Here is a 17,816-nt window from a genome sequence, read left to right on the forward strand (position 1 = left end):
CATTCCTTTATGGCAGACGGACACAAATCATAACACTTATCCCAAAAAGCACTTTTCATGTCAGATTATTGGGGGGACTGTCCCCCAGGTCCAAGATTGGGGGACATGTCCCTCTCATCCGCCCGGGATTTGCGCAAGTGGCCCCCCAATATTTTCTTCAAGTCGGCACCTATGCAGTACATAAATAAGTAACGATTCTTCCAGCAAAATAAAAACTGTTAGTTATTAATGGTAACAAACAACACATCTTTTAGCGACATAAAATTTCGTTTTGTCCGATTTTCTGAGAAACTGCACATAAGAATTTACTCTCAAATATTTTAGCTTGTTGAGCTCAATGTAATCTACCGATTGTTATTCACAATATATCCGAACAATATTTTAGTTAAACATGAATTGAAACTTAGGAACTAATTTCAATTTTAGCCTATTGTCATTAACCGTACTATGCTCAACGATCTTGCTAATCTGACAATGAAGAGCTTAAACAGGATATATTTCAGTGTCAATTTCACTCCAGTAAGTGTCACTCGTTCTCGTACAGCATCAATTTGTAGGTTTACAAGTTACTTGAATTTTGTCCATTTTCTAAAAGCTTAATACGATCCATCGATTGAGATATGTCTATTTTTTAGACTTTTTTTTCTCTTTAAACAGTAATATTAAAGTTGTAGATCTTTTGTAGTTTTGTGTCCTCTGTTGTGCAGTCTATTGGGTTGTGTATAGAATTCACAAATAAGATAAGAACCTATGTATCATTGTGGATCTTTTGTAGTTTTATGTCCTCTGTCGTGCACTCTATTGGGTTGTGTATATTATTCAGTAATATTAAAGTTGTGGATCTTTTGTAGTTTTGTGTCCTCTGTCGTGCAATCTATTGGGTTGTGTATAGAATTCACAAATAAGATAAGAACCTATGTATCATTGTGGATCTTTTGTAGTTTTATGTTCTCTGTCGTGCACTCTATTGGGTTGTGTATATAATTCAGAAATAAGACAAGAAATTTTGTAGCAATAAGAGCGCTTTATTATTGTAAAAATGGTAGTCTTTCTTAAAGTATTTTATTCAGTGAAACTGTATTTAAAAATTTAAATATGTAATATTGTCAGCTATGGTCAATGTTATGATTGACTTTCATTTTATTTATTTATTCCAGACGACAGCATTGATGTAACGAACGAAGAATCCATGCCTCCACGATCTCTTCCCTGTTCTGTAGCCACACCTGCTGTTTCAACATTAAGTGCTATGACAGGGTTAGGCGCTCCTCGACCTACAGAAGCACCCGCAGTTTACCCACCAGGCCAAGAAACCGTGTATGAGACATCTGCACGCTTACTTTTTATGGCAGTAAAATGGGCAAAGAATCTTCCGTCATTTGCAAGTCTTCCATTTAGAGACCAGGTAAGGAGTACTCACACTACAAAGAAATTGAACATATGTCGAAAAGCATTTGCTCGTTGTACGAGATGCGTTGTGATTTGATAAAGAGCTTACCCCTTATCACAGCTTATTAGTGTGAAGAATATTTCATAAAGTTAAATAGCATTTAATTGTACTGTCGAATGATGGTCTAAAGTAGAACCGTACAGTCGTTAGGACCAATTATTCGATACCAGCAAAAAACTGTTAATAATATAGCAAGATGAATTTAGGTATTTAGCAATGAAACACTACACCACAATTTACTAATTTCATCGTACTTGAAACAATATCTCTTAGAGTAATTTTCCATTTATTTCAACTAATGTTGGATCATATTTAAATTACTATGTATTAATTACATTCAGAGCCCCTTGCTTTGTAAATCAGTCAATAACTAGTTAATAACTACAACAAACATTCGTCTTTTTTGTATTCAATTCCATATGGAATAGCATTAAAATTAAAACGGACTACGGTGGGTGAGATTCCACCTTAAACTGTAGATCCGTCTTACTAGCAGACCGGAATTCAATCGCAAATTTCAACTACTTAGAATCATCGCACGAGGAAAAGGAAGTGTCCTCCGCAATCACCTAGGTCTGATTTTTTTGAGCGATAAAAAAATCAGTGGAAATATCCATTAGTGGCGAATTATTCTCTTACATAAGAACCTAAGTACTAGTTTGTGAAATATATGAAAATCTTTCTTTATTGCTGTCTATAATTGATCAGCGTCCATCAGAGCAGTCAGTTCAATCTTGGTGCACCGTGACGTCGTAGTTTTCTCTCATTCTCAGTAAACAATATGAACAGTCAGTTCAATCTTGGAGTTCTGTAATGTAGTAGTATGAGTCTCTTTCTCAGTAAACCGGATAAACAGTCATAAACAGCTGTTCGAGAAGCCTGACGTTGACAATAAAGAAATGGTGGAGATCATCATCGGTGAATTTGCAGGTACGCTACTCATAGATCCATGACTACCTGTAACTGCCAAGAACTTACAGGTATGTTATTCATAGACCCTCGCACCTCATTCCCTTCTCACCTTTGATCTAACAGTGGTCCTGTTCCTGCTTTGAGTATTACGTGCTCCGGCGTTATAAAATAGTCGGTATGAAAGTACTCTTTTGGAGATAAAACGAGATAATTAAGTTATATATAGATGGCTATCAAAATAATGGAAACATCTCGAAACTGCGCAATGAAGTTGAACCATTTTTCGCACTCAAAACGGCTATGAGGCGACGTGCGATGGTATCATAGAGGTCATAAATGGTAGTAAGTGGAATATTACAGGATTTCACGCGCAGCCCATCACTCAGTTCCGTGAGAAGCGGAACTCTGAGCCGGATTCATCTCTTTAAAACGGACCACAGATGATTATGTTTAAGTTCGAGGATTGAGGTGGCCAGGAGAGGGTTCAACTCCATCCTGATGTCTTTCAAACCACGTGTATTCTGGAACATGGAGTCCGTCATTGCTTAAAAACATTTGGACTGTAGGATATGTGGTCTGCTAAAATGGCGATGCCGCGAGCGGTAAGTGTCGGTAAGTGACGCGAGCGGTAAGTGTCAGCACAGGACCCACTGAAGCCCAGAGTTTTGATTATCACAGCATCGCAGAAGTCCCTATTTCATGGTTGGGCGGATTATAAGTTTCTTTGGACGTCAGCAACACATAAATACAGTCCGTAGTTTGAAATGAGGTGAACATTGACTGATCCGACCGTAGCATTTTCCAGTCATCAGCGCTCCGTGTTGCATGTTCGTGGCGCCATTGGCATCGTGTTAAAGCGTGTCTTATCACTGGTTTGGCCACGCAATCCGATCTCGTGTGACAATGTCATGTAACTAGTAGTGTATTGTGGAAGGTAATGCTTAAGGTTCTCTGTCACTTGCACCACAACAGCACATGCCACTGTTAATTTTCTTCCAACAATTTTATAGCACACGTCACTGACTATTTTCTTCCGACAATTGTTATAGCACACGTCACTGACGAATTTTCTTCCAACAATTGTTATAGCACACACTGACTATTTTCTTCCAACAATTGTTATAGCACACGTCAATGACTATGTTCTTCCAACAATTGAGGCGGTCTACGTAAAAAGGACACATAGAAGAAAACTATATTGTGAGTAAAAGCAAAACGAAAGTGGTAATACTGTATGTATGCTGTCAATAAAATAACGATTACTGAGTTTACAACAAATCGCATAAAAGATACATCCTTTGCGAAACGTAATTTCCGATAAGGCTGTATTGCACTTGTCTACTAATGAGGAGACACAAATGTGCAATATGGTTTGCAGGGTGCCCTTCAAAAAAGTGTACCACCGTCCTTTTTTTCTGATATTGACCTGAAACTTGCAAGCACTGAACCTTTAGATACAGGAAAACAAGAATATGTAATCTACATAAAAAGGGCACATAAGCCTATGTGTCCTTTTGACGTAGACCATGTCAATTGTTCCTATTCACCGATGTAGTTTTGCCGTGAGTTTTGTAAGCCTTCATCACGTTCGACACTGTTTCTCAAGACAAATCCAACACATTTGCCACTTTCGTCTCGCTCACATCATGTAACACAGCGCCAACAAATTCCCTCTTTATATCAGCGAGATCGACCATTTAACAGTATCGGCGTCTGCTGAGTTTACTGTACACTGCCGTTCTCCAGATCCTCACGTAGTAACGAACTTGCCCTGACACACCATCAACCAACAGCGCGACGCTGCGATTGACCCTTAATCGTTGCCAATCCAGATACGTATGTGGTGTATTTCCAACTCCAGGTGTTTCCATCATTCTGATAAGCTTTTGTACATGTATTTTACTCTGTTGTATAGCCGTGATACATAGTTTATAATGTTCTTAAATCTTCATTATAATTTTTGTGCAAGGATATTATTTTCAATAAAGTGCAGATTCCTTACAGCGGAAATGTTGCGGTTTCAGATACAGGAGTCCGTGTTGAAAAGAATATTGTAATATAATGGTAGAGACGGTACACGGGTTTGTTTTTTCCCTAACCTTCTTATTACAAAAGTTCTATACAAGTAATGCGCTACAAATAAGTAGTTTCCTCTATATAACAGTCTTTTTTCTAAGAAGTTAGACTTCCTGTCCGAAACAGCGTGAAAGTGGGTTGGTGTCTCCTGCCCAGTGCAGCGCGTAGATGAACCTCCTTCCCGAGGCAACGTGGAGGTGGATTGGTGATTCCTGCACAGTCCAGCGCGGAGGTGGGTCGATGCCTCTTGCAGAGGTGAGGTTAGAGAGTTTCTCCTGCCCAGACCAGCGCGAAGAGAAAGGTAGGAGTGATCAGCTGGAACTGATGATTACTTGAGACAGAGAGAGAAAAGTTATTAATAAGGACGCCCCTCAGGAAAGCCCGCGTCCTGACAGAGAGTAAGGCATCAACCGTCTGTCTACATGCCTCTTCTCACATGCAGTTAGTATTCGAGGGGAGTATGTGTGTCACGGCTTCTGTCTTTAACGAAAGACATTTACAAGCGTGTCTGTTATAATGTGCAGGTAGGAAGAAAGAAGGGTAAATAATAAGACAGGAAAGGCTTCTCTTTAGTTCTGCTTTTATTTCTTGTGCTTCTAGATTGACGGGGACACCCTTCACAACACAGGTGTAGTCATTTCCTCTTGCTGGTTGTTTAGTGTTTCTGGCCGTCCTTTGGAGAGAGCCCGTGGAGGGGCGTTGGAGTCCTTCGTGGTTTTCCGTGTCTTTCTTCGTACTTTTTCATACTTCTTCGTAGGTGGCTTGTGTCGGATGCTTGATTATCCTCGTGGAGAAGCATATCCTATTGTTTATAAATATGAAGGAATATTCCAATATCTACATAAATGTTCGAGACAAGTGTATATAATCGTTCAATGGCAACGTGCAAGCAGTCTACTTTTATATTTCGTGCATGTTACTGTAATTCAAAAATATGGGAAACTTGTTGGTAGACATGTCGGAATTGCGAAGGTCTAGGTAGTATTTTTTTAAAACTTTGATCTGGAAGGCTGTTTTCTCAGAAGAAAGAAATTACATGTAAGGCATACAGTATATACAACAGCATTCGCCTATACACAGAAAAATAATATGAGTTTCATAATAATAAGAAGTCAAATCATATGCCTATTACTTTCTTATATGAAAGAAAAGTACATCATCAGGAAAATATAGTTGTGTAGAAAAAATCAGTTATCACCTCCCGTTGTAACAGATATTATAAAGCAGAGTTAATATTTTCCAACACAAATCGAAGTTTGGTCACTTGATGATCAAATCTTGAGATTCGCTCCACCTGGGTGTTTAAAAAAATCACAGTATATGAACAAAACAAGTTACTTTCAGAAAATTAAAAGTAAATTAAGCTAATACTAATCACTAATCTAAAATTAAACTATTAGTTTAGTTACAGCTAATTCCTTCAGTATATTTTAACTTCCAATGTATTGATTTCCGTAGCATTATGGATTGTTATCAAAAATTCTAAATTGTGTTCAGTAAAAGTAAGGGTTCATTTACTTTAAAAAGAAAAGTATTTTTCTACGTTTAGAGTAGAGGGGGGCAAGAGAACGAGGGGGGTAAGGATACGATTCCCTAAAATCAGGTGAATATATCCGCGTATGGCAATAATGCGTCACGTGGAGTTTGATGTTAATGGCGTCTAGAACCTAAACAAATTTGAGTGTGCTGCGGCAAACTACAAGCTATCTAGGTAATTATTTATGTTTTTTCTAATAGTTTGATACAATATTGGAACATAAGTAGTTAATGAATAACTTACACAATTTTTTAACGATTTCAAAGAACTATAAAGCGTTAGTTTCTAACATACCCATTGTTTGACAGGATGTAGTAAATTGCCTTTCTTCCAACAGTTGGCTGTACAACATCACAGGTAGTCGATTGTGTAGTGAGGGGGCAAGGGTACGCAGATACCTACGGGGCAAGGGTACGCGTGCGTACTCTTGCCCCTTCTGTTCTATGAAAAAAGAATCCAATTTGATTTAGATCTAACAATCAAAAAAGAATGTAGATTCCGTTATAATAGAGACTGATGGCAAACTTTACGAATACTGGTTCCCATATGTAGCCTCTAACGTTAAGAATTCTGAAGAATCCTGATATTTTCTTATGTACGGGGGATAAATTGTTGTTCTAAATACCACTCCTTACATAAAATATCTAAGGTGGTGTTTGAGTTTTCGAAACAGATAAACGTGTGAGATAGTTAAATCTGTAGTTATTGAATAACATTACGCTTGCTTATTTTATTCAGGTTTCAGAAACGCTACGCTTTGTCCTCTTTTATCTTAAATGTCAGTAGATTTCAGTAATAAATTTCAATGGGCCTTATGCAGAGTCGTTCTGACGCGTGATTAGTGCCATACTAAAAAGTTCGACTACCATATGTTTCCTGTAGTAGTCAGTTCTTTAGTAATCATACGTTAAAATGACTGTGCATAAGGCGGTATCAGTCGAATGATTGGTATGGGATCCTATAAAGATATATGAAGCTAATATAACCTAACATTTGATAATATGTAGCTTCATCAAAGATAGGTCGAGAAGTTTTCAAGTTACCCTCGTATGTGACAAGCATTCTGTAACTGATGGAATAAGCCAAATTTGGAAATATATTTTTATAAAGTGTCTAAATAATATCTGATTTTTTGTATCCTATGCTTTCCCATTACTGATATAAGGAGAATTAAGGATTTTTCTTTTCTTTTCTTTAAATGAGAATCTGTTGCAGACCAGTCTTTAGGCACAATAAAGTCAGTAGGCCTATTTACCGAAGAAATGGGGAACGAATTAGTGGAATATATCACATTACTGGATCAATTCTTCTACGACTTAACTTTAAACGATATAAGAAGAATGGCATACAATTTTGCTGAACGTAACTAGTTGCCCCGTATCCTTTAGCCATGCGAATCGAATGGGAGGAAGAGATTGGACAGAGTCTTTCTGTCGTAGACATATGACTATTGTTTTGCGACAGCCTTCAAAGACTGGTCTGGGGAGAGCTCGTGGTTTTAGCAAGACGCAAGTTGAACGCTTTTTTAATTGTCTAAAAGATCTTGTAAGAGAAAACGGCTTTTCTCTACGGGATATCTACAACATGTACGAAACTGGCGTAAATACGGTTCCTCATAAAGTTCCAAAAGTCGACTAAAATCAGTTGTGAATAAAACTGTATCTACTGATTTTGGAGTTAACATAACAGCTGTTTCCTGTGAGTGCATTTGGTTCCTTTATTCCCCAGATATTTCCCAGAAAACGAATGAAACAAGAATTATTCGATGGCTCGCCGCCGGGTTCTGTAGGAATGATATCTGATTCTGGTTCATCAACTCACAACTTTTCGTAGAATGGTTATATTATTTACACCAATATGTGCGATCAAATTCGGTTATGAAAACGGTATTGATACTTGTTGACAATCAGACCTCTCACATTTCAATCGAGGCGATTGATTTCTGCAGGCACAATGGGATAGTAATGTTGAGTTTACCACCCCATGCCAGTCATAATTTGAAACCATTAGATCGCTCCTGTTTTTGCCCGCTGAAACCCTAGTATTCAACAGTGTGTGATAAATGGATGAGGAATCATCCATCCCGCCTAATTCCAAGTTTCGAGTTTGTTTACTGAGGCTTACTACAAAGCTGCAACCATTGGTATCCAGCCTTCAAGAATCTGGAGTTGTCCCACTGAATCCAGATGTATACACTGAAGAAGATTTTCTTCCCTCTATTGTGGATGTGGTAGACTTAAATGTAGAAGCCAGCTCTGAAGATGGAAGCATTCCTGAAGCAACAAATCAAGCATCAGACCTGAATAGAGCCCAAAATCATTCATCGGATAATTCACTGGAAGTAAAAAGGGGCCCATGCGGCGCATCCGGATCAAGCACTCCTTTGCCAGTTGCTCGTCCTCCTCCATCTGTTACCAAACCTTCAAACAGTAACGCTAAATCCTCACTAGAAACAAGCAAGAGCTCATACGGACTGTCCACTTCAAACACTCTTCTGCCGGTTGCTCGTTCTCATTCATCTGTTACCAAACCTTCAACCAGTAATGCTAGATCCTCACTAGAAGCAAGCAAGAGCTCATGCAGACTGTCCACTTCAAACGCTCTTCTGCTGGTTGCTCGTTCTCATTCATCTGTTACCAAATCTTCAACCAGTAACGCTAGATCCTCACTAGAAACAAGCTAGAGCTCATGCGGACTGTCCACTTCGAACACTGTTCAGCCGGTTGCTCGTTCTCATTCATCTGTTACCAAACCTTCAACCAGTAACGCTGGATTCTCACTAGAAGCAAGCAGGAGCTCATGCAGATTGTCCACATCAAACACTCCTTTGCCGGCTGATCGTTCATCTGTTACCAAACCTCCAACCAGTAAAACTGGATCTTCACTGGAGGTAAACAGGGGCCCATGTAGACCGTCCACATCATGCACTCCTTTGGTGGTTGTCAGTCCTCCTCCGACTGCCACCAAAAATCTTGATCTTCTCGAGGTCAATCAGAGATTCTGACATCCTCTCCTTTCAAGCAGAACTTACTTCTGAAGCGGCGCCCTTCAAAGAGCAAAGGCTAACATCAACTTGCACCAAGAAAGCTACAACCGAAGGTAACTCCTCAGGTCAGTGAGGAAGTACTGTACGAGTGTTCATTATGCAATATCATCTACAGTGATCCACCAATAGAAGACTGGATCAAGTGCGCAAGATGTCATGAATAGCAATGCACATCATATGAACAATGCACATCATATGAAGGAGTAGGCATCTTCATCTGTGATAATTGTTAATATTTTTTTGGGTGCGTACTCTTGCCTCTTTGATTTCGTACTCTTGCCCCACATATAGGGGCAAGAGTACGAATTTGAATGTTTTCATTTTATGCATTATAATTTCTCCAAGGACAGAGGTATATAAAAGTTGAGTTCACATTTCGTAAAGGAGAGTTCAAGTTTTGTGTTCCATATAAAAGTTTTCCGTTGTAGCTATATTTTGCCAAAATATATAAGTTTAATTGAAATTTGCGTACTCTTGCCCCCCTTTCCTATATTAGTGAATTTCAAAATAATTTATAAATTATTATTGTTCGAAGAGATGAATAAGAATTTCATTAACGGTTGTCCTCTTAAGTAAAGACTTAAATATGCAGAATTTCATCGCTTTCAAACTCATATCGTTTCTGGTTTTTAGTATACGTTATCTAATCATAAAATATTGTTCAGAGGGAGGAGTTAAATCTAGAAGCTCCTGTTGCGTACGCCACTGGGAAAAGACAAAACAAGTGAGTTTCATTTCACAATGTCAAACTACGATAGACTTCCTAACTACCCGAATTCAATTTCCAAACTTGTAGTAGTATATCTATAACTATTGGTTGCAATGGGGTAATATCAAAGATAGAACCTGTTCCTCGGACGCTGAATCCGTAAAAGCCATTAGGCCTACTCGCAATCTTTTACTGTTTTTCCTTATGGCAATAAACGTTGAAACCGAAAATCGTTAATTTGAACCACTTTCGGTTTGATTAGAGGGGAAAGGGAGGATATAGAACACATTCTTAGAATTCTGAATCAATTATTTAAAAAAAAAAAAAAAAAAAAAAACAGCTTCTAGATATCTCTTATACTCTTGGTTCTATGGAAATCAATTTTAAACCAAAAGTAGTAAAGTGTTAATGGTTACAGTGATACAAAGTTTTCAGACACTGTATTGGTTGAAGAAAACCAATGTCATTATCGATCATCGTTTATGTTGTATGGCGATAAATGTTCGAACCGGAAATTGTTGATTTCAGTCATTTACAGAATTTTATAGAGGCTGTACATACGGAATAAAACTTATTCTTGGGAAACTGAATCTATTTAAGAAAAACTCTATCTCTTAATGTTCTTTCCCTATAGAAATCAGTATTGAAACCGGAAGTAGTAGTTAAATTGAACAACTTTCGGTTTTGAATGAATGGGCGGGTAGTGATGGCATTTTGTGATGATGCGCTGAACCGTTTGCAAGAAACAGCACGCTCGCTCTCTTATTTTTGTTCTATGGCGATAAATGTTGAAACCGGAAATAGTTAACTTGAACCATTTTCGGTTTGTATAGAGAGTTAAAAGAGGAGATGGAACCTATTTTGGAAGCGTTGAATCGATTGCCAAAAAAAAAGAAAAAAGAAAAAAGAAAGAAAGAAAAAACTATCTTGATATCTCTGGGTTTTGGCCAGGCCGGTAGCCAGCTCAAAAATGTAGGGGGGGGAGCCCGATCCAACCATATTATAGTTAACTTGCAAGCCTACCGTGAAAATTTTAGGGGGGCAGCAAAAATTTAGCGCGGACCCGGTCCCGTAGACCCCTTGGATATGGGCCTGGTTTTGTCTCTATGGAAATCATTATTGAAACCGGATGTAGTAGTAAATTTCAACCACTCCCGATTTATGTAGAGTTTTCTGGGTTGTGAATAAATGCTTTCTTGAGACTAGAATCGATTGCAAAAACTGCTTGAGGCTTTTTATTGCAGTTTTCCTTCTATAATGATAAAAGTTAAACTGAAATTATTTTGAACATCTCCCGATTTGAATACAGGGCTAACGGAGATGAAACCTATTGTAGGGACGCTGAATCGATTGAAAAAAAAAAATCCTTTATCGCTTATACTGATATCCGTCGACAGACGGACAAAGTTGTTCTAGAAGACTTCAGTCACTTATACATAGTATAGTTTGAAAGTAAGAAGAAAAATATGCATCAGAATAAAAATTCTCAGGCCTGAAAACACTCACTTAAAGTGTGCATCACTTTAACTGAAGAGTAAGGCGAAATAGCAATATTTGCTCTTGTATGACGTAACAGTTCAGGAAATTTCAAATGTCCATGAAGAATATCCCAGAAAAGTAAATTGTTCTTCATAGCACAGTGTTGGATCTCTTTAAATTTTATTGTGGCATTGTCGTTTTATGGTCTTAGATTTTGAATTTTGAGAATCCAGGAAATATCCTTTTACAACTGTACTCATCTGTTAGTGATTTGATCATTAATGGTGAACGATTGTGAATTTTGTCCAATTCTTCGTAGAACGTGTTGATTTGAATTATAAGTAAGAGAACCAAAATGTTACGTGCCTGAAGTTGGCCCCCCACCTCTCTCAAATTACACTAAACATTGCACATCGTTAGTGCATGTTAGTGCACTCAGAACTAACGTTAGTGCTATCAGCGTTTACGAGATATTGAAGTTTTTTGGTGGGGGGCAACTTCATATGAAGTTAGCCCCCCACCCATCTTTATGCAGACAGATTTTCACAAAACTTAGCGCATCGTTAGTGCATCGTGAGTGCACTTAAACACACTAAGCACTACCGTTAGTGCTACCATATTATGGGATTTATTCAATATATTTGGTGGGGGGGACCAACTTCAGAAATATCAAATTCTATACAAATAGAGGTAGAAACATGGGGTTAACGGCAATCGTTAGTGCATCGTTAGTGCATCGTTAGTGCACTTAAAAGCACTAAGCTAACGTTAGTGCTACAATATTTTGGGATTTATTCAAGATATTTGGTGGGTGGGCCAACTTCAGAAACATCAAATTCTATACAAATAGAGGTAGAAACATAGAGCTAACAGCAATCGTTAGTGCATCGTGAGTGCACTTAAACACACTAAGCACTACCGTTAGTGCTACCATATTTTGGGATTTATTCAATATATTTGGTGGGGGGGGGGGCAACATCAGAAATATCAAATTATATACAAATAGAGGTAGAAAAATGGGGTTAACGGCAATCGTTAGTGCATCGTTAGTGACTTAAAAGCACTAAGCACTAACGTTAGTGCTACCATATTTTGGGATTTATTCAAGATATTTTGTAGGGGGCCAACTTCAGAAATATCAAATTCTATACAAATAGAGGTAGAAACATGGGGTTAACGGCAATCGTTAGTGCATCATTAGTGCACCTAAAAGCACTAAGCACTAACGTTAGTGCTACCATATTTTGGGATTTATTCAAGATATTTTGTGGGGGACCAACTTCAGAAATATCAAATTCTATACAAATAGAGGTAGAAACATGGGGTTAACGGCAATCGTTAGTGCATCGTTAGTGCACTTAAAAGCACTAAGCTAACGTTAGTGCTACAATATTTTGAGATTTATTCAAGATATTTGGTGGGTGGGCCAACTTCAGAAACATCAAATTCTATACAAATAGAGGTAGAAACATAGAGCTAACAGCAATCGTTAGTGCATCGTGAGTGCACTTAAACACACTAAGCACTACCGTTAGTGCTACCATATTTTGGGATTTATTCAAGATATTTGGTGGGGGACCAACTTCAGAAATATCAAATTCTATACCAATAGAGGTAGAAACATGGGGTTAACGGCAATCGTTAGTGCATCGTTAGTGCACTAAAAAGCACTAAGCTAACGTTAGTGCTACAATATTTTGGGATTTATTCAAGATATTTGGTGGGTGGGCCAACTTCAGAAACATCAAATTCTATACAAATAGAGGTAGAAACATGGGGTTGACAGCAATCGTTAGTGCATCGTTAGTGCACCTAAACGCACTAAGCACTAACGTTAGTGCTACAATATTTTGGGATTTATTCAAGATATTTTGTGGGGGACCAACTTCAGAAATATCAAATTCTATACAAATAGAGGTAGAAACATAGAGTTAACGGCAATCATCAGCGCATCGTTAATGCACTTAAACGCACTAAGCACTAACGTTAGCATTACCATATTTTGGGATTTATTCAAGTTTTTTGATGGGGGAGCCAACTTCAGAAATATCAAATTGTGTACAATAAAAGTAGAAACATAGAGTTAACAGCAATCGTTAGTGCACTTAAACGCACTAAGCACTAACGTTAGTGCTACCATATTTTGGGATTTATTCAAAGTTTTTGGTGGGGTTGCCAACTTCAGAATTATCAAATTCTATACAAATAGAGATAGGAACATGCGGTTACGGCAATCGTTAGTGCATCGTTAGGGCACTTAAAAGCACTAAGTACTAACGTTAGTGCCACCATATTTTTGGATTTATTCAAGATTTTTGGTGGGGCAACTTCAGAAATATCAAAATTCATACAAAGTGTCAGTACTTTTAGGAAGACTAACGAATGCACTAATTTCTTTGTTAGTGCTTGAAGTGGCCGCAAATTTACGCTGACCAACAAAGATATTTTACTTGTAGCACCTACACTAATTAAGCACTAACGTTATGGGTTGGTGCACGAAGAAACACTAACGATGCACTAAGGATTGTACTAGAAGTAATCATTAGTGCTTTTTAATTTGGCAGAAATTTGAGACAGTAAAAAACTCCCCCTAAATTTCTTATGTAAGTTTCCTGAGATGTAACTGGCCATAACTACACTAATAGTGAAGCACTAACAAAACTGAAAGTTTTTCTAGAAGCACGAACGATGCACTAACGAACGGCTCTAATTTTTTCGTTTTTGGTTGAAGTGAGGGCGCCAAGTTCATGAAGGTTTCCAAGGTTTTTTTTTTTTACTTGTAGGACCTACATTAATGAAGAACTAACGTTAGGTCTTAGTGCACTATGAAGCACTAACGATTTCAGTAGAAGAGGTCATTAGTGCTTTTGATTTTGGCGGAAATTTGACGCAATGAAAAATTCCCCATGAATTTCTTATGAGACTTTGTTGCATAGCGTGAACTTAGCCCCAACTACAAGCACTAACGAAAAAATTAGTTTTGTTCGTTAGTGCATTGTTAGTACCTCTAGAAGATACAAATAGTTTCGTTAGTGTTTCACCATTAGTGTGGATATGGCCAATTCTAAGTCACAAAACTCCCATAAGAAACACATGGGGAATTATTCATTGTATCAAATTCCCATCGCATTCAAAAGCACTAATTACCTCTGTTAGTGTAATTGTTAGTGCATCTTAAGTGCTTCTTAGAGCACAAACACCTAACGTTAGTGTTTCATTAGTGTAGATGTTACAAGTAAAAAGGACCTTTGGGGAAGTCAGCGTGAATTTCACACCCATAATTTAAGCACTAACGGAAAAAATAGTGTCATTTGTTAGTGCTTCTATAAGGGATTAACAATTTCGTTAGTGCCTCACTATTAGTGTAGTTATGGCCAATTACATATCACGAGACTCACAAGAAATTTATGGCAAATTTTTTATTGAATCGAATTTCCGCCAAATTCAAAATTACTAATGATCTCTTCTAGAGCAATCGTTAGTGCATTGTTAGTGCTTCTTAGTGCATCTACACCTAAGGTAATGCTTCATTAATATAGGTTCTACAATTAAAATACCTTTTGAGGCCAGAGTGAACTTAGCGCCCCCACTTCAAGCACTAACTAAAAACTGAGTGCCACTCGTTAGTGCATTGCTAGTGCTTCTAGAAAACACTAACAGTTTAGTTAGTACTTCACTATTAGTTTAGTTATGGCCAATTACATGTCACGAAACTCTTCATAATAAATTTGTGGGAAATTTTACATTGCATCAAATTTCCGTCAAATTCAAGAGCACTAATGATCTCTTCTAGTGCAATCGTTAGTGCTTCTAGAAAACACTAACAGTTTCCTTAGTACTTCAATATTAGTGTAGTTATGGACAATTACATGTCACGAAATTCCCATAAGAAATTTATTCGGAATTTTTAATTGCATCAAATTTGCGCCAAATTCAAAAGCACTAATGATATATTCCAGTGCAATTGTTAGTGGTTCTTAGTGCACCAACACCTAACGTTAGTACTTCATTAGTGTCGGTGCTACAAGTACAATATCTTTGGAGGGCACGGTGAACTTGCCCCAACTTCAAGCAGTAACAAAAAATTAATGCCATTCGTTAGTGGATTGTTAGTGCTTCTAGAAAGCACTAAAGGTTTGTATGGACTTCGATATTTCTGAAGTTGCCCCCCCACCAAAAATCTTGAATAAATCCCAAAATACGGTAATACTAACCTTAGTGCATTTAAGTGCACTAACGATGCACTAACCATTGCCGTTAACCGCATGTTTCTACGTCAATTTGTATAGAATTTGGTATTTCTGAAATTGCCCACCCCACCGAAAATCTAGAATAAATTCCAAAGTATGGTACCACTAACGTTAGTGATAAGTGCATTTAAGTGCACTAACGATTGCCGTTAACACTATGTTTCTACCTCTATTTATATAGAATTTGACATTTTTGAAGTTGGCCCCTCCAACAAAAATCTTGAATAAATCCCAAAATATGGTAGCATTAACGTTAGTGCTTAGTGCGTTTAGGTGCACTAACGATGCACTAACGATTGCTGTTAACTCTATGTTTCTACCTCTATTTGTATAGAATTTGATAATTCTGAAGTTGGCAACCCCAACAAAAACTTTGAATTAATCCCAAAATATGGTAATACTAACGTTAGTGCTTATTGCGTTTAAGTGCACTAACGATTGGCGTTAACTCTATGTTTCTACCTCTATTGTATAGAATTTGATATTTCTGAAGTTGGTCCCCCACCAAATATCTTGAATAAATCCCAAAATATTGTAGCACTAACGTTAGTGCTTAGTGCTTTTAAGTGCACTAACGATGTGCTAAGTTTTGTGAAAATCTGTCTGCATAAAGATGGGTGGGGGCTAACTTCATATGAAGTTGGTCCCCCCACCAAAAATCTTAAATATCTCGTAAACGCTGATAGTACTAACGTTAGTTCTGAGTGCACTAACGTGCATTAACGATGCACTAACGATGTGCAATGTTTGGTGTAATTTGGGGAGGTGGGGGGCCAACTTCAGGCACGTCAAAATGTTCGGGGTGCTACTACCCCCTCCCCGATTTTACACAGCTCTGCTTTAAATGTTGAGATTATGTTATAGCTCGAAAGAAGAAATATTTTTTAAAAAATCAAAAACTTTCCCCGCTAGTTGTAATGATTAACATGCGTGTCATTGGTGAGCGAAGTCTGAGATTCGATTCTTGGTATGAGAGAATTGAATTCGAATACCACCTTAAATTGTAGGTTCACGTTTTTTATTGCCTTGATGCTGAAAAGGAGGCTAAACTTTAACAAAGAGACACAATTAAGAGAGAGGCATGGCATTGGAATTAAAAAAAAGAAAGAAATTCGGGAAGAAAGAAAGAAAGAAAAGAGGCTGAAGAAGACGAACTAACAAAAATTGAAATTATTTTTAAGAGGGCTTCCTATCGTTGGGAGCTGGGGCCGCAGTGACTCAGTGATAGAGCGTTCACCTCTAGTGCGTGGGGGTCCCTCGTTCGATTTCCGCTCACGCTAATTGAATTTTGTGGTGGATATACACCGTGTGCGTGAGTTCTCCCGTTTTCTCCCACTTTCTTCATTGCAGTCATTTCTCATCATCACAAGGAGCTTGGGCCTGCGGTGGCTCAGTGGTAGAGCGTTCACCACTGGTGCTTGGAGTCCCGGGTTCGATCCCAGCCCCTGCCAAGTGAAATTTGTGGTGGACAAACACCGTGTGCGTGGGCTTTCACGGGGTTCTTCCGTTTCCTCCCACTTTCTTCATTCCACCAATTTCATGCATTACTCATCATCACGGCCCCCTTTAGCCTAACCGGCATTACCGTGGGACGTAAAACTCAAAGATTTCATTTCATTTTTTTCACAAGGAGCTTTAGCCTAGCCATTAACATTCTTGTAACGAAAGATATGAGAGTAATGTGTTTATTTTTAGTTCCATGTTTAAGTTATGTAGCTAGTTTCTTTACTGCAGTCTTTGAAACATCATATATGTAATTATGAGCTATCCTGTGCATTGAGTGCTATGGTTCGTAATATGGCAAAGCTGAAGGAACAGTGACTAGAATATACACTTCGGTTGGACTGTGTATTGAATTTCATAGTAAAATAGTACACTGTATAGTTGTATTGTCAAAAAGATACGCTATATTACACTATACTTAATACTACACTATTATACGAGGTGATATGGTCAACTCTGGATGCTTTTACCTTTCAGATACTCATTTTACAGAATTTGGTCTAACCCCTGGGTCGCATTTGGGCGAGAATGTGATGTCGAAGGAAAATGGACAGAGAGTAACAAACGAAGATGTTTTAAAACGGATAGGGGAGAAGAGGATGCTTTTAGCCAGCATCCTTCGTAGGAAGGCCAATTGGATTGGACACATCTTGCGAAGGAATTGTCTTCTTTATATCACTATAGATGGAAAGATAGAGGAAAGTGATAAGTAAGAAGAAGAAGAACACAGCTTATTGGTGACTTGAAAAATAAAAGAAAATATTGGAAGTTAAAAGAGAAATCTGAACATCGAGAAACGTGGAAGAAATATTACTAAGCCCAAACTTAAAATAAAAGACTAATTAATCCGAGGA

The 17,816-nt window shown here is 38.0% G+C and overlaps 1 protein-coding gene across 3 annotated transcripts in view; it reads left to right on the forward strand.

Annotated features, from left to right (window-relative positions):
- Positions 1-17,816, forward strand: part of Hr51 (photoreceptor-specific nuclear hormone receptor 51) — a 1,106,739-nt gene that overhangs the window by 974,772 nt on the left and 114,151 nt on the right. For all 3 annotated transcript variants that reach the window (XM_081748470.1, XM_081748471.1, XM_081748472.1), the window contains one exon: positions 1,158-1,405. In XM_081748470.1, the coding sequence (XP_081604596.1) occupies positions 1,158-1,405 (248 nt within the window). The remainder of the gene's footprint in view (positions 1-1,157; positions 1,406-17,816) is intronic.

This window comes from Thermobia domestica, chromosome 2, assembly GCF_964235325.1.
Source record: "Thermobia domestica chromosome 2, izTheDome1.hap1.1, whole genome shotgun sequence".
Classification (NCBI taxonomy): domain Eukaryota; kingdom Metazoa; phylum Arthropoda; class Insecta; order Zygentoma; family Lepismatidae; genus Thermobia; species Thermobia domestica.